This window comes from Chiroxiphia lanceolata, chromosome Z (assembly GCF_009829145.1).
Source record: "Chiroxiphia lanceolata isolate bChiLan1 chromosome Z, bChiLan1.pri, whole genome shotgun sequence".
NCBI classification, from domain to species: domain Eukaryota; kingdom Metazoa; phylum Chordata; class Aves; order Passeriformes; family Pipridae; genus Chiroxiphia; species Chiroxiphia lanceolata.
The window spans coordinates 12,859,763-12,882,162 of NC_045671.1; the positions used below are offsets into that span (position 1 = coordinate 12,859,763).

General features: G+C 36.1%; 1 protein-coding gene across 1 annotated transcript in view; it reads right to left on the reverse strand.

Annotated features, from left to right (window-relative positions):
• The window catches only part of HCN1 (hyperpolarization activated cyclic nucleotide gated potassium channel 1), a 200,641-nt gene that overhangs the window by 39,230 nt on the left and 139,011 nt on the right, over window positions 1-22,400 (reverse strand). The window contains exon 5 of the mRNA XM_032676121.1: window positions 1,297-1,443. Coding sequence (XP_032532012.1) covers window positions 1,297-1,443 — 147 coding nt within the window. The remainder of the gene's footprint in view (window positions 1-1,296; window positions 1,444-22,400) is intronic.

Below are 22,400 nucleotides of genomic sequence, written 5' to 3' on the forward strand. Positions count from 1 at the left end.
ATTCCCTCCACGAAATCCTATTCTTCCTCCATGTCTTTAGAGGCTCATTAATTTTTGAAATTTTCCATGCTTGATCTCTCTCCAGAAGTGGTTTTTGTTTTCTATGGTTGACCAAATTTGCCTTGCTGCTTTTAAGGTATAAGAAAAAAGGGTGGGAAGGTAACAAGGCTAGGGAAGGGAGGGAGGGAGGGAGGAAACAAAGAGGGAGGTAGGAAAAGAGGCACACACAGGTAATTACAGTGCAACAACTGCAAATTACTGTTAGTAAAATAATATTTTGCAATGGAAGAGTATTCAACTTCACTTATGGAGAAATGCTTTCCTTAAAAGCAGAAATGGATGGAACTGTTTCTGATGTCAGTGACTGATATGTCCGTACATGCTTCTCTTCTCTTAACAAAACACAAGCTCCATACTGGCCAAGATTCATGTTTCGACTGTCACATAGTCTAGGGATAATTTCCTAGACTTTTCCTGTTTCTTTTCTTTTTTCCCTGTTCATGCTCTCTATTCTCTGAGCTTTTCAACTTGCTTCTTCTCCTGTTTGCTTTTTTTTCCCCCTCCTTTCAGTGGAGGATATCAGCCAACATCCGTGAGGAGATCAGACGTGAGCTGCACCCAACAGAAGAGAGTCTGATTTATAGTCCCACGAAGCAGGTACTTCTGCTACAAGATGAACGCTGCCTTTGTCCCACACAAGCAACTTGCAAAGAAGATTCCAACTGCTTCCACATATCACATCACATAAGATAGCATAGCATAACCCCTAAAACTGGAATACAGACTACAGGTTTAACAAAAGAGATTTTTTAATGGCTTGTATATCATATTCCAGCTTTGTAATCTCAAGTAAAGGACATCTTTACCAAGGATGCTACTTCACAGAGAAGCTGTCTCTCTGTGGTGGCTTTCAGCAGTTTTATCTGTACAGGTGGGAGGTTAGCAAGTAGGGAAAGCAAAAAAAATTTTCACCCAGGACCATTCCAGTCCAGCTCCACTCTGTTGCAAAAAGTGTCAGAAAAACATGAGTTTCTGACAACACTTAAGGATGGAATTTTACTCTTTGACATCCTTGTGTGACAGTGACTCTGACAGACTGGTTCAGAATAGAGTGTAAATCTGCTTATTTCTTTGTGCCAATCTAATATAAATTTAATTATCCTGGTCATTCATTGACTAGGTCAAATGAGATGAAATGTTACAGAATAGAATCAGAAAGAGCATTTCAACACAGAAACAGCAAAGACATGAAAGTTTTCCATACCGTGAAAAGCTACTCCAGTAATTTATTCTTACCTCCCTAAGAGGATCATTGAGCTCATTCAAAATGTTTTCTTCATCAAAGATCTTGCCTTGGTAGCGATGCTCATAGTAATCATGGATCTTCTGGCGCATTTCAGCAGGTAACTTGTGGAATGACATGTACTGTTCCACTTGTTTGTACTGTCAAGATAAAAAAATATGGAAGAATCAGAAAAAAAACTCCACATTTTTTTACTATCTAAAGGCACCTACAAAATCAAAATTCATTCATGTATCCACTTAAGCTTTACCTATTTTATAAAGATAACATTTTTTCATATGTCAGAGAACCCTCACACAAGTATTAGCTAATTTAATATTAGTCACATTACAGCACATCTGTAAATTATAGAAACTACCTTTAGTAGCAATGCTAATATCCGGATTAATATATAAGTGTTAGAAGTCCAACCCTCATACATCTCATGTGTTCCCCACATTCCCAGCTATACAGAAGCTGTGAAAATACACCAACACCATTTTTAGCTCATGCGGTGGACAGAAAAGCTGTACACAGTGTTTCATCTGTACTGCTGCATTCAGAGAGAGTTTAAGGTGTGAAACTGGCTATGCTGTATTACTATGCAACATATTAATGTTGTGTATGCTTTTAAGGTGACTGAAGAACAAAGTTAAAATCTGAAATACAAAACATTCCTCAGGAGTGATGGAGAGAGGTAAACTAGAAAAATATGCATGGCATCAGGAAATAGAAACTGGGGGAAGAAAAAGATATCAGGACCCAGGAGACTCAGAGGACTTCACTTCATTACACCTTGTGCATTTGGTTTCTTTGTTTCTACTAGTCCTCTGCCCTATCTTCCGGAGTTTTTTTCCTTCCCATTTTCAGAAGCCTTTTTGGATTGCACGATTTTCAGAAAATAAAGTCCTGAATCAACTGCTACAATAATCAAGAGTTGTATTGTACTAAACTACATGATAATCTGAGACCTGCAAAATGGAGTAGTTGTCTAAACTGCAAATGGACAAATACTGCCAGAACAAGATTTTTGCCCCTCAGACCCCTATCCTTGTCTAAGCTGAAAAGGATAAGGCACTGAGGCAGGGAAGGATAAACCCCATCCCAGGCTGAAAGGTGAGTTAAAATTTGGCAGAAACATCATTTACTTATGTACACAGTCTTAATTTAATTTTTATTAATTTTTTCATGCTTAATTAGGGAATTTTAACTGTTTTCAATGGAAAAGCCAATGAAGTCCTAATTAGGATTGGCATCTCTGTGGAGCAGCTAAGCAAATTTATAATGTACATGCACTCTTTATGAACTGCAGCACATATCTGTTAGCTTGTATAGTTGAAGATGGTTCTGTCTTCTAGAATTGAAATTAGCTTTTGTTTTGCAAAGTGACAAAAGATTAGATGAGGCCATGTGTACAACATCCATTCCAAAAATAAGACAAAAGTAATTTTGCATGGGACTCTTTAACAATGTATGATGAATATGTAAGTCTGATTTAACCTCTGCACAGCTATTTTGCACCTCTGAAGTAATAACTCTTCATCTCCATCCTTTAGATGTGTGATTTAAATTTGCATGCTTTCCATTGTCTTCTGTTCTGATATGGAGAAATTTATCCCTACATTGTGGGTTAGAATCAGAGTTCCTAGCAACCAGAACCAGACATGCTTTAGCATAAATGAAGTACTGCTACTAAAATTACCCTACAGATCAGGTAAAGCTACTCCAGGCATGGATTTACTTAGAGGGAAAGGAGAGATCACCCAGTGCTCCATCTATCCCACCAAGCTGTTCACATAGTCCCACCTGCTGTGCTGTGTTCCAGCTCCTCTGCAGCAAAGACGAGAAGATGCTTCACTGCACAGCATCCCGTTCCTGTCTGTGCCCAGACCTCTGTTGCTGGGGCCCCATGTAACATGTCATGGACGGGGAAGAGTCATCACTATGGTGCCTAGCACAGGGGCTTTACACTCTATGCAATCTTATTCACACACAAATGTGCTTAAGTGACACTAAGAATAATCCTTGCTAATAAAAAACATACATTCATTGAGATGTATATTGCAAGCAAGCTGCAAAGGACTTTTATACCAGAATGACCTTGAAATAGAGAAAATTCATGCTATGAGAGAATTACTTTGCCAGCAGTTTACACTGCTGCCTTTCATTAGGGCTGTTGTTTGAATAGGTGCATTCTCCCACATAAGCAAGCTCTCTTTTTTTTACCAGGATTTATGCTTGCACATGAGAATTTTAGGGAAATAGAAAAAATAAAACTGGTAGGAAAGCAGTGCTTATCACTACTGTGTCTCAAAATGTCTGCAGATTACTAACATAGAGAATAATAGGGACAGCTGAATATTAGCAACCTTTTTTTAAAAAAAAAATCTACAAAGAATTTAAAGTCTTCCACAATTCCCAGAAATATTTAACCATCTAAAATACTATCAAGGTGCCTTTCTATATCAAAACATCTGACTCTGTGAGTGTATAGTATACTATCACTATCACCCTTTAATCAATCTTTTCCTAGTATTTCCCAATGTGTGATTTTGACTCATTTTCTGTATCATTCATGGTACCATTACTTTCTTCCTTGATGCTCTGTTCACATGAAGTGTTACCTCAAAACTTTTAACTTACTCTCTTCTTCAGCAACTGATATCTTTCACTAACTCAGTCCAAGAAATTATTGCTTTTTTATTCCTCAGAAAAGTAAGTTTATTTTTTCAGCCTGCTACATGTTATTGGCAATATTGAGGATATCCCAGATCAGTTGTCACTGTGGAGTGCTCCATGTCAGTTGCAAAAAAAAGTGTGCTGAAATGAAGATACAAAGAGAGCAAGACTAATATGATCTTTGTGTAATATGAATTTTGTGTAATAAAACAGGAAATTGCCTAAATTAATTTTAAAGAGTGTTTTCTTTGTGGGTACCACAGATATCAAAAATGGCTAGAAACATGGGTATTTTTCATTTTTACATAATTGTACTGATTTTTGTTCCTGGGACTTTTTTACTCACAAAAAAAAAAAAAATCAAATAACTTAAAGAGAACTGAAGTACTTTCTGGAAAAGAAAAAAGATGTTAAAAAAGTTTTAAAATTCTCATCAGCATTGTGAATCCCTTGAATAAATATAACTCAGTAGCTTCTTTATTTTTCTAAGTGTAATTTTATATATGAAGTGGATAAAATGTTCAGCAAAGTTAAATTTTGTCAAAAATTATATTTTAATCATATTTAAAAGAGCTGTAATCAATCCTGATACGCCCATCAGACCTGACACTGGAACATACATTTTTAAATGTGAATAAAATAATTTTTCTCTAACTACTCTTCTCATTACACTGTATCCTCTATCTTTTCTCTTCTAGATTGAAAAGTTTGGCTTGTTTGGGGTTTCATTTCGGTTTGGGGTGGGTTGTCTAGGGTTTTTTTTCCTTGTTTGATTTGGTTTATTCAGAAAATAGATGTCTTAATTCCACATTCATAAAAGCATCTCTGGTGTTTGTATTATATCTCTATGAAATAACTTTTAGAGCCACAGCAAGTTCCCTCAAGATTGATTTTAATTTTTCTTCTTTTATTTTTAAGGAGTTTTGTATGTCACATGATAAGCACCAGACTACATTCAAAAAGACTCTGCTAACCCCCTTTTTTTAAATTTCAAATTGCCTTTCCATCTTTGCTCCTTCCTGACACCAAGTAGTACCTGGTTTTCCAGGAAGGACTATTTAGTAAGGGACTCCATGTGTGCACATCTAAAAGGTCTCTGCACACTCCAAAGCCAATAGTAAAGTAACTCTTATTCCAGCATCCTGAGTAGAAAAAGAATAAACATCCAGGATCTTCAGTAGAGCCTGTGCTCCATGAAGACACAGCAAGACAAAAGAAAGCTAAGATAAACTTTTTAAAGCAAGAACATTGTTTTTTGTCTAATTTTACAAAACTCAAGTATGAGTTTATTTCCATAAAATCCTGAACATGGTCCAATTAACCTCAGTGTGATTTATGATAATCAAATAGTTTCAGAATGCTTTAAAAAACTTTTAATGCATAATGACGTAACCAGCTGCAATTAAATAAAAGGTTGCCTTCTGATTCTATTTGATGCCATTTTAAATGATTTTATTATCCATACAAATACCTATTTTTGTATTCCTCTGTGCTTCTACACTGGTTTTGGTCTGTATGAAGAACATAGGCTTTTTTCACTTTAATTTTGCACTTAATTTTCCTGAAATTCACAACATATTGGCTTATATTTTCATAAAAGTAAAACAATATTTTTGAATGCAGATGCTGTTTGTCTTAACTATTACAAATACATATTCCTGGTCTTTTCAATATCTCACTGAATGAAATAAATACCGTGTTGCTGACCACCCAACAAATATCTCTTTTTTAAGATGAATATTGAATTGTTTGTCCTAAAATAAGCATGTATATTAATGTGTTTTATATATTGCATTGACATAATTTCAGTAGTTTCTATGTGTTTTATATTCATCACTGAAATGAAAATGCCCATAATTGCTACAAAAATAAGCAAACAAAATTGCTGAGATAGGCAAGAGCTAAGTGGATTTCAAAGTTTCAAAGTAGTATTCCACACATTTTAATGCAAAGCATCACCCAGTAATAATTGTATCTTGTTGTTTCAGACATAATCTTATTCATAGACTTTTTGTCAGCAGCAAAATTCTGCTAATGGGTTCCTCCAGCGAGAGGTGACTAGTATGACATCAATCATATGGAATCCTTAGTAGAGTTTGTTAGGAAACTACAGTTATGCTGAAAAAAATAGGTATGGAAAAAGTCAAAGAAGAGTAATGTCTTTTTCATAACTATTTGCAAATGGAGCTGGGAAAATATTTTAAAATTAAGATAGTATCCCAATACAGACAATATTCCAATAAAACCAGTAAAACAGAAACCTGAATGTTGATCTCTCACAAGATATTTTACTACATATGTTGAGCCTACCAGGTCCTTTTCTTATAAGGTATCATAACTATCAAGTTGTCCATTTTAGCTGAAAAAATGCATAGAGTCCTAATAATCTTTATAGCTCAACATTTTGTCTTTGATACAATAAATAATAGAAATATTTGAAAGACATGAACAGTATCAGTTACAAAACATGAAACTAATTACATTCATGTGCTGTACCTGAAACTGGTCCTGCCTACCTTTCAGAAACGAGTGCCAAAGTCAGATTTTTCCAAAACGTCAACACTGAACTACTGCCATAACTGGCTAGATTTTCAAAGAACCTAGGTCCCTGTATCATCACTTTAAAGTCCAACTTGAACAACAGGCCTTTTGCACTTCATACAATAATTGCATCCTTGGCAATAGGGCCTCACTTGTGGGAAAATTTTCTTCCAAAAAATATAAGCATCTCTAAAAGTGTTTATGCTCAAGTTGTCTTTTCTTTTACCACAAATATAAACCTGAGTCTTACAGTAAATTAATACTGTAATTGTATTTTTAGCATACTCTATAAGATAGTAGAAAATGAATACCTATAGACAAGCTAGGCAAAAAAAAAAAGGAAATAGCACTTTTTCGGAGATTATAGCCTATCAAAGCCACAGCCTTACAAATACAAACTTCAATGAGCTGTGTAAAAACAAAAAATCCTATATAATGATTACAAATGTAAAAAGAAAGCAGAGATCATTTTTGAAATCCTTCTGCTGAATCAAGAAATTTCTATCACGCAATTTAGATGCAACAAATTCATCAGTATTCTTAACATGATTTGAAAATTCTTGCATCCCATGTATAAAAGAAGATTCTAAGCAGCATTATAATATGAAGGAGATTCAACTCATTGAGAAGGTGTAGAAAGGAAAGAGGAGGCAATTTGATCAAGATGAAGCCTTTCTAAACGCAAACATACAGTTCAAGAAGCTCTCTGTCTTATATATAGTTCTGAAGCTTATTTTAAATTTCAGTCTAATTGTATCCAGACGCAGTTTAAATCAACTAATGTTAGTACAAAATTATCTAGCACCTCAAGAGATCCTGTTCCTTGGTATTTCTCGCTGGAGTGTTTATAGATGGGAATTGTCTCTCTTCCCAGACTCGTTCAAGTATTCTATTCTACTCTTTGTTCAGAAGACAACATACTGGCCCTCTTCTCTTTGATCCATTTTAACTCCAGTTACTTTTTCTCCAACTGCAATTACTAGAACCATAGATAATATTTTAGCGAAAGTCTCACCAATTTGTAGTTTATATTAATTTCTTTCCCATCTAGTGGAAAACCAAGATGCATTGAAATTGTTGTTTGGAGTAATTTTAAGAGCAGCTTCATCTCTCAGATTCCTCATTTTCTCCTTGCCACTTAAAATTGCTGTGCTCTTCATCTCCCAGTTTATAATAGAAGCTTGTACTAGTCCTTGAATTTTGGATTTCTGAATTTCATCATATTCTTATTACTTCATCTCTTAAAACTCAGTTCATTCTTTCTATAAAATATCTTGGTCTTTGTATAATATTAGCATTTGAAGTTTCATACATCCAAAGCTTTATACCATGTGTTAGCAAAAGCCTAACGTCAGTATCATGCCGTTAGGTATTTTTCTACTACAGAATCACAGAACCAATTCAGTTGGAAAAGATTTTTGAGGTCATTGAGTTCAACCTATGGCAGAACACCACCAAATTAATGAAACCATGGCACTGAGTGCCATGTCCAGTCTCTTCTTAGCCACCTCCAGAACTGTGACTCCATCACCTCCCCGGGCAGCCTATTTTAATGTCTAATCATCCTGTCTGTGAAGAATTCCTTCTAATATCCAACCTAAAACTCCCCTGGCACAGCTTGAGACTATGTACTCTCACTCCAGCTTGGTATCTTGAAAACTTGCAATGGGCCCACAACCAAACTGGGATGTAGAATGGCAGTAGCACCTGTGATAGCAAAGAAAATTGCTGTCTTTCATCAGCTTTTCTTGTGAGAGGAGAATGAGACTTATATAACCTAAAGCAAATCAGTTTTATGTAGACGACATTTTATGGTCTACATAGCAGGTGTTACACAGAAGAGATTCCAGAAACTTCCTGAATATTCTCATCATCATGGCTGGGCTTCGCAAACGAAGATTTGGGAAGGCACTATCCACATTTGCTGCAGGTGCACTGGTGGCTTATGAGGCCAATACGTGACAGACATATCCGATTGTAAAAGGCGCAGCAGAAAGACTCCTTAGGTGGTGTAATCTGCAAGACACGGTTCTTTCTGCGTTGCCTTTTTTCCTCGAGAGTGATCCTGCGTGAGTTCTCAAAGGAGACAGCTGCGTTATAGATGCTGTGTCTCCAGGCCTCCCGATTTGAGGCCAGAGTAGACCAGTTATGGTGATCAATATGGCCAAGGCTGAGATGTTGTTTCAGGGAGCCCTTGTATCTTTTCTTCGGGGCTCCTCTCATGCGGCAGCCAGTGGCAAGTTCACCATAGAGCAGGAACCTGAATATTCTAATACTTAAACAATTTTCATTTTTGTAAATTTTCATCAACTACTACTTTCAATAAATCAGAAGGCAGCAAACTTGGCTATCATCAAAATTGGACTTTTAACAGAAACTTTTAGAATTATAAAATTAAGACTGTTCTATTTGCTAAAACAGTCTTGAAAACTGTGAACTGACAAAAAAGATTGAAAAGCTATTATTACGATACCTTAGTTCAGATTTCTGTAAGCCAAGTGTCTAATTTAAACCAGTTATCCTGACTCTATCTCTCATAAACAAAGGAAGATAACAATCATTAATTAACCTTATTCAAAAATTCATGTCTTGCACAGATGGAATACAGTCACCTTTGTCATCTTTAAGTCTTTCTCTCCAATTGACCCTAGGGGAGTTCTCAATGACTAGCACTGACCAATTAGCTAAACATCAACTGCAATCATGTATTTAAAATAATAATTTATTTAAATGAACCTTTCTACTGAGATACACGTGGATTTGGCAACTGATCCAGTAGATCCAATTGAACTTTCAAGTTCCATCATTCACCCTTATAACTGTGCTTCTACATTTTTAGCCTTAAAGGAAGAAAATTAATTTGGTTATCAGAAGAAGAAAGTGAATATTACACTGAGGCACTGATGAATCTTTAGTTATCAAATGCCAGGTGAAGATTTTTATAGAATCATAGAATGCTTTGGGTTGGAGGGGAACTTAACAATCATCTAGTTCCAACCTCCTGCCATGTCTTTCAGATTTCTAATGGAAAAAAAGCAGATGGGTGCTCAGCATTGGAAGGTCAATAAATGAGATTCTCACTGAATCAAAGTAAAGGAGAAGTAGCTAGTAAGCCAGCACATCACTGTATAACGGCTGACAAAATCCATTGAACAACAGAATGGTCTAATGTATAAAGGACTGAATTCTAATAAAACAGTGTACTCATAAAATTTCTTCCTGTATAAGTTTTTAGTACTGATTAGCCCCATGATTCAGGTGGCTGACAGTAATATGGCAATAAAAAACCAGTTCATCTCAACAGGTGTTCAAGTAAGCTTTTAATAAAAAGGGACAGCCCAAATAGTATTCAAATAGCTTTTTATTGGTAGGGTGTTCCTATAAAGACAGTTTACAACAATCCAAAAAATTTTCCAATATATTTTAATCCCTGCGAAAGTGCACTGGCTTTACATGTGGGGAATCATTGATGTCCAAATCCTTTTTCTCTGTGCTATTGTGCTGTAAGGCCTTGAAATAAACTCAAGGAACTGAGGAGCTTTGACTCTCCTCTTGTCCTTCATTTTACTAGGCACAAGATTTGACTTTCTACCTACAGACTTTTATTTATTTTCCAGTGAAGAAAAGAGAGAAAAACTTCTAAAGTAGTTCAGGATGGTTGAGGAGGAGGGCCCAGGGAATTTTTTCAAAGCATATAATCACATAATATTGTCTCAGTTTAAGATTAATTTGCATATTCATGGCATTTTAGGCCCCCTCACTTCTCTGCAAGAGGTACCAGACAAATGAATTTTGAGAAAATAGGGGAGGTTCAACAGGGATACCGAGAAACAGCACAGAAGGGATTTGAAGCTACTCAAAACAAAACATAAAACGTTATGAAGTAAAACATTATGTTGGGTTTTTTGTTGTGGTTGGGTGGGGTTTTGTTGTTGTTGTTGTTGTGGAGGGGGGAAAATAATATTCCTGAAGTGTATAAAAGTTAATGGTTTTTGTGGAAAATTCTGCTTTGTGGAAAGTGTGCTTGTTATTAAAAATATCTGCCTCCCTCTCAAGCAGTGCTAAAACATAGCTCTGGAGATAGCACACGCTGTATGGACACAGACAGAACTGAACCATGATCACACATTTGCAAAGAACTGCAGATAGGAAGAGGCTTTGCCATATTATCTGCATGAAAGCTTTTACTGCCTCTTTCTCAAAATTATTCAAATGCATAGTGGACTTGGAAAGCAAACAATCAGGGAATTACACAAACTATTAAATATGCAGGAAACTTCAATTTCTAGTTAAAAATAAATGAAAATAAATAATTTCCATTTAAAGATACTATTTTAAATTAAAGCATTATGCATTTTAAAGCAGACACTTTGCTAAAACACTTTATAAACTGTTTCAAATAAATTCTAGTGTATTATGTAATGCTATTAAAATAGTATGCACAAAATACATTTTTCTCCCCCAAAAAAGAATGTGTAATTTCATACGGCACGTAGCCCCCTTTGGGTGATATCTTTCTTTCATATGAAATAATAAATTAATTTGCTTTTTCACCCAATCATTTGAGAAATTAGATAATAGGTTGTTTTCGGGCTTTTAAAATTATCTCTTAACCCACTATTCAGTAATGCCAACTCACGAGCTGAGCTGCGCAGCTGGATGTCTAAATATCACACGATATTGCTTCTGTTTGCTGAATGAATAATCTGATCTGTATAAGAAAAATAATGTCTTTAAAAAAATCCCTAAGGCTTGATTTTCCCCAGAAAAATTTGAATAATGTGAGACAATCATAGACAGCAGGCTACACTTTTTCCTTTTGCAAGAACTTCCAATCTAACTTCATAAGTAGATTCTACGTTAAAATGATAATAAAAAGATATTAAGTTACAGATTAATGGGAAAGGAATGAGAATTGTATAGCTTATATTTATTAATGGTTATTTAACAGATTTTCAATTTTTCTTGTCACATTTATTCTGAGAACTTGGCATTTTTCTCTTCTTTAACTCCTTAAAATGTCACCAGCTACAAGCATTACTCCTGGCACACAGTGGTGTAAATGAGAGAAAACCAGTATTCCTGCTCACAAAAAATGGGCAAGCAGTAATTTTTGCCCTGGCATTGTTTGCTTCTTCTCTGTCTCATCTGCAAACAGTGTATTTAATGAGCCTGTCAGCTGGGTGATCTGAGGTCTCCAAATTTATTATTTGTTCTCTGCAGTCATTGTCAGTCACGCTATACAAACCAACTCTTAATGTGCCTCGACTCACACTTAAAGAGCCAAACAATAACATTCTGGGTCTGCTGCTCTCTGTTAGCTGTGCTGATGACTCCAGCCTGGAGCTTCAGCTACTGGCAGCTAGAAAAAGGTGGAGAATGTAATCACTGATCCTCCCTCTTCTACCATAAGGGAATCCTACCTTGCTGACAAGTATTCCTTATTTCTGCAAGGACATCACACTATGTAAACACCTACTGCCCTTGGTTTAGGATCTGAATGGTTTTTAGATTTCTGGGAGAGAGAAAGGAGAGAAATGTCAAGAACTCCTTCCCAAGCTATAAAGAATTCTGGATAAATATTCCTAAAGTGTTTAAGCTCAATATCTATTCAGTTTCACCCACCATTTAAAAGCATTATCTTCAGTAGCTGCTAATATGTATTTCCTGTTTGTAATTCTTATTCTCTAGCATGTACAGGTTTTTTCATCTCTGTAGGAGTGGAGTCATTAATTCTGTCCTAATATTAAAAGTATTCTCTTTAGACTACTGCTTCACAATCACTAGAAGGCTTCATCCAGTTTCCATGCACTTGGCCAAAGATTCTTGCTCTCCACTGGAAATTCAAGCAGGAATCAAGAAACTTTGCTGTGCTCCTTGCAAGGTTATTCTAAGTCTGGTGCTTGTAGAGTTAATCCTTTTAAAATTCTTTTCATCCTATCTTTGACTGGGTTTATTAGGAAAAGAAGGGAATGCTTTGCATGTTGAAATATGGGGACACGCTTCATATGAGGACAAGGCTCCAATCTCTGTCCCACTCTTGTTATGTGTTCCCCCAACCACACTGGAAAAATGAATTATTCCCATTTCACAACCACCTCTTGTTTATGTGTGGTCCTCTGGCCTACAATGGCTATTTCATGAGCCAGCTGAACTTTTGACCTGACCAGCAAGGCACCAAAGAATAATCTCTAACAGAATATTTGGTCAAACCTAAAGTTAGCACTAACCTTAATAATAACTCATACGATGATTATCTGTGATGACATATACACCATATATACCAAAAGTGAGAAAGCATAGATGGTTCTTAAATGACCAGAGATCTGGTTGAGTTCAGAAAAGACACTGAACAGTAAACCTTCCAGTCAACCATTTGGTTATCTTATTTCAGTAGTGGCAAATAAACTCACCTGTACATCCCACAGCCACTGAACAGCTGAATTTACTAGGGCTCTAGAGATATTTCTACAATCTGCTTTCTTTACTGTTAGTTTACTTAACAAGCAGATTTTTTCACATAAAGAAAAAAACAGTTTATAATCAACCATAGATAAAAATAAAATGTAAGTACTCCTGCTGAATGGTATGGTAAGTTCATTTTTATAGTTCTTTATCATGAGATGGAACTGAAGTGACTTGTTTAGCCTAAAAGCTATCATCTGTTTACTATCTATTTTTCACTAATTACCCCCAAAAGAGTACTGTTGCTTGCAAGAATGCTTGAAGCTGTCATTTTACTTACATGCAGCAATTAAACATTCCTTTCAATTGCCACAAAATACACAATCTCTTACTATTGTTCCTTTCAATTAGTGTAATTGAGAAATTAATTAAGTTATAGGGAATTTTCTGAATAGGATTTGTTTTCTTAGTCTGTTCTTTATCTTGCACAAATTTGCTTTTTACTGTTTTAAAAAGGGGAGGAAAGTAGCATGAAAACCAGGCTTAGTTCCTCTCTTCACAGAGGCAATGACAGGACTCTGATTTAATGAAAAAACTTAGAGCTCCAAGGCATGAAAAGAAAAACATCTCTCCTCCGTACAGCTATAGGTGAAACTGTATCACGTCTAAGGTAAGATGATTTTCTTTCTTAATGAGAAAGACACAGTAAAGATGACATCTTATTTAAAAATATCAGATATGCTGTAATGGTCTCAGAGTTGCCAGTTTTGATGTGAAATTTAATACCTGTCTTGTCACCTTGTACAATTTTTCTTATCTTTTGAATGATTTGAATGTATTCCTTTTTTCCTTTTTTCAATTTTTCTGTACCAATAAAAAAAGAATATACATTAAAACAAGTGCCTAGAGTAGAGGGACGGGAGGCAGAAGGAGTTATTCCCTAATAGCACTCTGGAGGAGTAAAGGGGATCAGCTTGTCTCTGCTCGGTCACTCCTTCAGTTCAGTTCTGGGCACAAGCAGCAGCTTGTGCAGCCCCAGGATCCATGATGGTGACATCTGTACCTAGGCACTGAGTGCACACTGCAGGTATCTTTGATGCTGACTCTGAACACAAGGTGACAACTGTGAATCACCTATTTTCATTTGAATGAAATTTTTCTAGAGATGTGTATTAAGTCTGCCTTATCAGAAGCATTGTTTTCCTGTGGCATGAGCTTCACCTCAACCCATTGATCCTGCAATATAGAAATATTGCATAATGCTAAATTCAGCATGTCCTACAAAGGCTTTAACTGAATGGGCATGCTTAGTTGCAAGCATCTTGCTCACAGAAATGCAGTTATTTCAAGAAGCAATTTGAAGTAGCAATTCAGAAAACATAGAAAATGTATAATTAGTTTGAAATTATGTAACTTTGTAGCTACTGTTTAATAGATACAATGAAAAGAAGAAAAAAGTTTTATTAGCACTCTAACTGTTACATCTGCTTGGTGTTGTGCCAACAGCTATGCTACAAGCGGAACCAGCACACACAAGACAGAAACAGTGGCACAATACAGCTGCTGATCCTGGTAATTCTGTCTCTGATAAAACCTAATTATGGCTTCCCAATTATTTTTGTATTAATTAGTGGAAAATGCCAATTCATCAAAAAGAACTTGCTTTTCTAATGGATCCATTTTCACTTTTTTCACTTCCATGTCAAGATACTTGCATGCATGGGAAGGTCTGTCCAAAGCTAAAGGGAGAGACAAAGAGATTTTTCAGTACATAAAGATGGTCAAGTTGCTCAGTTATAGAATGCTTTGCTTTTCTTGACCTTTTATCAGAGACCTGAAAGTGGCCTTCTCTCATTTCACAGCAGTGTCTTAATGATGAGGAAATGGTTTGTCTAGGCTGAGCATCTCTCAGTGTCTTTTCTGCTTTGTCTACTAAGCATGTATCAAGGTAGAGAAAGACAGAAAGTTCTCTTGTTCTTCATAAGGATAGAAACAGCAATGTAGATGATTACCTTTCATCTTGCTTTTCCAGCAAAGTGAATAATTTATAAGTATATACACCATATAAAATATAATCACTCACATTAGAATTAAGGTGCTGGGAAACACAAAGACTCATCCCATGCAGATGCTACTCATGGAGAAAAAGAGCCCTCACAGAGCCACTGGCTGCAACTGATCCACCTCCTTGCAAGAATTTCACTTGTAGACACCTGAGTCAATGTCAGACAGCTGCAGTACTAAGATTACTTATGAACCACAGGAGCTTTAAGGAAACCAGACAACCTCTGCTCTGAGTGGGTTACCTCATTAATACTATTATTACTTTATGAACTGTTGTCTAACATATGCAGTGTGAAACCTTCTTGCATATTTTATTTGGAAGTACAGCTAGATACTCATGATGCAAAGAGCCCTTCAACTTATAGAGGAGATTTTAGGTATATAATTTATTTTTTTAGTTAATCTAAAACTGTTTGTCAGACTGTTCAGGTTTCCAGCTTTTCCTGAATGTCTGAGGTTAACACACAGTATCACACAATATTCATGATTCCGAGCTTTCTGCATCGACAACTGCAACAATCTGACAAACTGCTTTTCTTCATGTTCCCAGCTGTTGTGTTTCATTCATTCTTCCAAACTACCTCTAAACTTGCCTTCTTTTTCTCCTTACCTTGCCTTTATCTAGTCTTGAAGTATATACACTTCAGAGATATCCTTAGAGAAATAAATTTATGGCACCTGAAGGCTGCTCTGATAAACAACAGTCATGGCAGGAATGTAATACTCCAAGCAACCTTTTGTACTCCCTTGAATAGCATAATTTTAGACCTGAAGGTTCTAGAGGAATGACTGTGAGCAACAGGATGTACTCTCTTATATTCCGGAATTATGGAACTTATTCACTAGATACGGAAAAAAAAAATCAGATTTAATCACTCAAAGATAATTATTTAATTAGAATAAAAATGAGAAATAAGAGAGCTACAACCTCTATCAGGAATGGAAAAGCCAATGGAACATTCTGCAAAGAACAAATTTTAAGGCACTTTATAGCTTTCTTCAAACAAATAGTCTAACAATCCCTGTAATATTTCTGGTTATGAAGAAACAGTTCAATGCATCAACCATTCAATCATCCAAATGCATTAAATCTTACATAAAGAGTAAGTAAGTAAGTAACTTTTATTCTCTGAAAAGACACAAAAAGTTGTTAATAATAGTGGATTACTTCCCACAGCTCTGTAGAGATATAACTCTCAAATAAATAATGATACTGTATTTCTGTCCTGATCATTTCTGCAGAAACACTCGGGGAAAGTGTTTTATTCAGCTGAGTTCATTCAAAAGTGAAGTCACAAAGCGATAACTGTTAAAGAAAAATAATGGAACTTCTGACAAATAATACCTTTTTTTTTCCTTCTTCCATAACAAGAAGGAGAAATAGAGAGAGCCTCAGAGAAGTAGGCAAAAACATATATAAGATGATATAAAAAAAAGGGAAAGCAGTGAAAGGCTAGCAAAGGGATTTTAAACAATTCTACAAACAATTCTAAAGATTATTTATGTTTTCTTTCACTTAAACAAATATGCATACCTATTTTTCCCTTCCTAATTATTTTAGGAGTACTCTGCTCAGCATCTGAAATTTTAGCAAAATTTACCTTAGTTTTACAGTAGAATAAAGGTTCCTTTGTTTCCATGGCAAGAGAAACCATTTGCACTCTAGAACCACTGGCTGTGACCATGACAGTCTGCAATGGACATTGTTTCACACAGGCAATTGATAATCCACTTCTATTCTGAATTAGTATCCTAAACAGCATTACCAGCACTGACAATGGTGTGTCTGATGGAAAGGCTGCAGTGCAGGACTCCTTCTGAAGCTGAGGAGGTACCTGCATAGACCTGCCAAGGAGGGTCCTTCCAGGTAGGCAATGCAAAGTATTTGGTTTTGTTTAAAAGAAGTTTTGGGTTTGGAAGTGTTCTTCTTTTTTCCTTTCTTTTTTTTTTTTTTAAGGCATGTATTAAGCATTAATAAAATATCACCAGGACCCTTTTCAGTCTTTTGGAGATAGTCGATTGAGACCACAAAGTTCTGTGTGATGATCATGAAACTGTAAGGAAACCTTCCCAAGAGAACAGCAGTGCACCCCCCATAGAGAAGGCCACACATGGGCTGCGTGCAAAACACAGGTAACAAAGTGCTGAGGCAAGTAAAGGCTTTTCATTTACACTCTGTTTCTCAACTGAAGGTGAAAAAGAGCTGGAAGAATTCATAATGCCTTCAAAACAAATCAATATATTTTAAAGCTGCATAGACAGTGAAATTTTTAGTAGTCATAATCAAATGTAGCACATGGGCTCTACAATGCTAATTCCTGAGAACTACAGAAACAGAATATTGCTTCCACTAAAACCTCAGTGTTATGTAAGAACCTCACTATAAATAATAACTACCTGTGGCAACCTAATGATTTTAAGGGATAAAGCAGCAACCACTTCAAATACATGCTGGTGTTTGCTTCTGTTTTTCACAGTGGACTCTAACATTTTCTCAAATTGATGGCTAAAGCAGAAGCCCTCTTTGCCACACAGGGAAAGTATGTTAGAAGTTGCATATAATGTAAATTACATAGGTAAACTTTGTTTTGAGCAATTTTATGCCTTTAGCCCCAGTGTGTCACAGAAATTCTGACTAACACACTAAGGAATTGCCTTCAGCCGCTGCTGACAGGGACAGCTCATTTTCTCAGCCTGCCTGATTGATCCCTCCTCTGCTCAGATCTGTACTACAAATTTGAATGTCACATGCAATGCGGCATACACCCAATATTAATGAATATGCCACAGTACAATGCTTTCATTATTCACTTTTTTTTTCTCCTTTTTCCAGCTTTTTCAAATTGTTCTATGTAATTACACCATTGCACCTCTCTCCCCCGCCCCCCCCCGGAAGCTCTCACTTTCTTGGCTTTAAGTGATACAGAAACATTTAGAAAATGAAAGCTTTTTTTTCTGCCTTGGCAAGTGTGGTGCAAGGTTTAGCTGAGGGTCGTATCTTCTCTAAACCTCGCAAAACAGACTGTTTTTGTGGAGGGTTTTGAGGAAGGAGCAGACAAATGTTCTCTGCCCGATGCAGAGACTGCCTTAAAAAGAGATGCGGAGACTGGGGGAAAGACTGGTAGACTGAGAAACTACAAGAGAAAATGAAGCTGAGGTAAAAAAAAAGGAAGAGAGGAGGTTTATGTCTGCCCCAAATAATTTCTGAGTCTGGCACTATTTTACAAGGTTATACTGTTCTTTACTATCTTCCACAAATCAGGAACTCTTACAGAGTAAGAGTCTGTTTCTTAAATATTTTGCGAACAGACATCTAAATCACAATCTTTCAGCAGTAAAAAATTATCTTTTCATTTACTGAGTTACATATACTATTAGTTTTATTGTGCCATTGCTTTTCAGTCAGAGTTACTCTCTGATTTTAATAGCTTTGTTTTAAAATCAGTGGACCAATATAGTCTACTGCAGTTTTTAATCTTTTTCCCTTTTTATAGTGGTCCATTTACTTCCCTTTAGATTTTTATTTCTAGAAACACTGCTTGAAGAGTAAGTACTGTTGCCTGCCTTACAAGTGCACCTGATGGAGCAGGGATTATCAGCTGCTATCCTGTCTCTGCCCGTGCAACCCAAAATGTCATGGCTGGCTGACTGGGTGATGTGATATAGTGTCCAGGTAATCATTACCATTGATCATTCTCACTTTGGGTCTGTTCTATTATTTTATTTGCACTGTCCACATATAGAAGCTGCTGATGTTCAAAGTGGGAGGGACATCCAGGCAGAAATTAAAGGGTCATCTTTATCTCTTTGCCCAAAAATCAGAGGTGAGGGCATGCCAAATGATTCCCTAATTTATTCCAAATAATGTCAGGTAGCCCAATGAGAGGTTCTTCTCAGCCATCAATAAATCCCTCATTCCAAGCTCTTACGTCATAGTTCTTCTGTACAAGAAGTCATCCTCTTTCCCCTGGGTGCAGTCCCAGTTCCTCTCTTCATGTCTCCCTACCTCCCACTTCACATATCCCTTGGCTCCTGCTACTTCCACTACCTCTGTTACACTGCCCAGTCATCTTCGGGGCTCTCTGTCTCAGTTTTCCTTTAAGTTAACCTTTTGGGCTGCCTCTGGTGTCAGTGGTACTCCTGGCTGAGGCGAGGCCATATCCATCTTCTGAACTGCCTAATGATGCCCATACATGGGCTGAAAAACACCTGATGCTGTGCACGAGTGAAACAGTAACGATGAGAGCTGGACTCTTCAGCCAGGTGATCACTGACTCATCTCACTTATTTACATTCCCTACAAAGTCAGTGAAAACAAAGGCCTATGCCTAAAAAAATGTTGAGAAAGGAAAAAGGATAGGGAGGTATCTTATTCAGGGGAATTAACTCCATTAAACTTGGTTACCAGCTCCTATCACGTGTCTAATAAGAAACACCCAAAGACTTTTCTTTTAAAACAGGCTCAGTGTTTTACTCAAAACTTTATAAAATTACTTTTATATTTACATTAAATTCTGCAGTGAGCTCTGCCTGAATATACGGAGGTATCCAGCACTGCCTGTAGTAAAAGGCATCTGCCGAACGAATATTTTGTCTAGAAGAAGATCATATAGGTGCTTATGTGAAAGTGACATTTTCCTAACCCCAAACTTTATTTTTTAATTATGTGTAGTAACTACTTAGTGTTTAGAAAACTTGTTTGTTTGTTTGTTTGTTTTTTGTTGTTGTTGTTTGGTTGCAGAAAATTGCTGGAAAAGATAGGTCTGGTGCATTTTATGAAAACACATGGCGATAAAAACATTCTACTTCTATATTCATTATTGAGTCTCTTTTCTAATGAAGGTTTCTTGAATTAGTGGTACAATATTTTTTCAAGGTTAGTAACCACTTGGGCTGAACTGTTAATTTAGCACACAAAAGAATACAAAGAACTTTTTAAAACATTCATTTGCAGAGAGAAGGTTTTGGTCCTTTTTCTATTCTCTGCACTCCAAAGCATTTATAAATATTGCATGTCTTAGTTATATAAGTTATCATATTTTCAAGGTAGACATGCTTTAATTACTTGAACATTAAGAAACACGGTGAGGTCAGGAGAGAATTACGATTTAAATGTCAATATAAAAATAATCAATCCTACTTTCTTCCCTTTTTCCTTAACAAGGTAAAGGAAAAAGACCCAATCTTCACAGCAAGGATTATTTTCTCACTCCTAATATTGTATTAATAATATTGACTGCTATTTCCTTCTACCCATCAACAGGACATAAGCACAATAATTCTAGTGTAACTGGGATAATTGCTACCAGCTATATCTATCTGATGTGAATCACAGAGTTTTCTCTTGCTAAAAGGTAACTTGTGCTGTATTTTAACAGAGACTTTGAAAACCACAAGTTAGTTCCTTGGTTTTTGTTTCCCTTTTTTTTTTTTTAATCTATTTAATGTGTAAACCTATGGTAATTACTGTGAAAAGAAAGAAAATTGTGTGTAAAATCTGGCTCTGGTATACCTTCATGTCTTCACAGATAATTTTATATAGTCATCATGAACATGGCTGAAATTGTAATGAGCTTGCTCTGCAGTTTCATATGGAAAACTGTTAGAAACCTAATCCATAATGCAAGACAGCAGAACACTTTATAGGTAAATTACCCACAACACAGCAATAAATCAAAGAAAGTCCCATCTGTCATTTTAGAAGCAGTGGGAGTCTATTACCGTTTGGCACAGGTATGATGCAGCTGGGTGGAGAGCACTTGGCTTGCACAGTACCCGCTACTGGGAGGAACCAATTGTCTTTTCAGAGATACAAGACAAAAATAACCAGCCCGATTACCCCAGCAAGATGAGAAGCTGAAACACAATAATGAAGCATCAGGACAAAAGAGGAGAGCAGTCTAGTGAGAATGTTCTGACTGATCTACATTCCTCTCCAAAGTCTTACCCTCAAATTAAACATACTATTCAGTTTCACTTGAAAAGAAACAAATGTTTATTTAGTTATTGCTGCATCATTAAAGGTAGCTTCTGATTTTTGATTAGGAGAGGGGAAGAAATTTTTGTCCTTACTTGTTGCAATACTGTCTTTTGTTCTTTCTCATTTCAAAATTTGGGAAGATCAAGGTCAAACTAAATATCACAACCATGAGCAGCAAAAATTCAGGTAATTATTAAAAACATAAATTGACAACTATAAGAAAGAGACAGCAAGTGATGGCAGCAAAGGCCCTATCCTGACACAACAAATATTTTCATGTTCAATAAGTCTCTGTGCAGCCCACACTGGCTCTCATGGCTGTATTTACATATTCATTTATATGTCAGTGGGTTGAGTTCACAATGGTCTTAATTATGCATCAAGTTATTTAAAAGAATGAACATAAATGAAAGAATTAATGTACCTACACATTCTATTATGTGCATGTTCTTTTAAATAACAATACGCATCCTGTGAAATGAAGTATCTGAAAAGTTTTTTCTGAAATGCAGATGTGTACTTTTTTCCTTTCAGAGTGTTTTATTATTCAGTTATACCAAATATGTTTTATTAGCTTTATTCTAATAAATCTCAGTGCTTTCTACAAGAGTAAGACTTACAGAAGCCAGGAATACTATATCTATCCATTTAGCAGCCTGTGACCTGATGGTTGCTGAAACTGCATAAGATGATTCAGAAATAATCCAAAAGTCAAGATTTACAGATGATTTTCTAACTATAAGGCACCCTGGACTTCCAAATAAATGCAAGAACTACCAGAACTACCAGAAACAATCCACAAATACGGTGTCAGGCAATAACTCCCAGTAATGCCTAAACATTTAGGGAATTTTCTCCTTAACAATCCTACAATGACTGTATTTCTTTTGGCACAGTCAATACTTAGTCCTGTTCTGACACTCTAGAAGACTGTTAACAATACTCGTATGTGATTATTCATAACATACTTCAAAAATTGTCTATTTAAATTACTGCACTATGGCAAAGCTAAATAGGATATACACCTGTGCAAGTTGATGAGAATTTTCTAAAACCCTGCAAAAATACAAGCTGATAGTTAGCAAAAAGCTTTTGTTTTATTTTCCTTTCCCCTCCCCCCTGCCTTCCCCCAAGTAGGTATAACTCCAGGATAAGATAAACCATCCCTCATTTTCCAAAATAAATTATTCCTTTGGGGTGGCCAGTATACTGTAGCACTGCTGTATAGAAAATATAAGATTTATCTTCCAAGTGGCTCACCTTCTCCAACAGTATGAACATAACATGACCTATTGCTAAAATTATGGTTTATAACTGAAAACAGACTATTGTTAAGTAAAGAGTCAGAGAACATTTTTGTGTTATGCTATTGGCAGACTTTCTAAAACCTACTATCAACACCAGAAAAGCAAGACTTCTATTTTTAAAAACCATGTGAAAACCACAAAA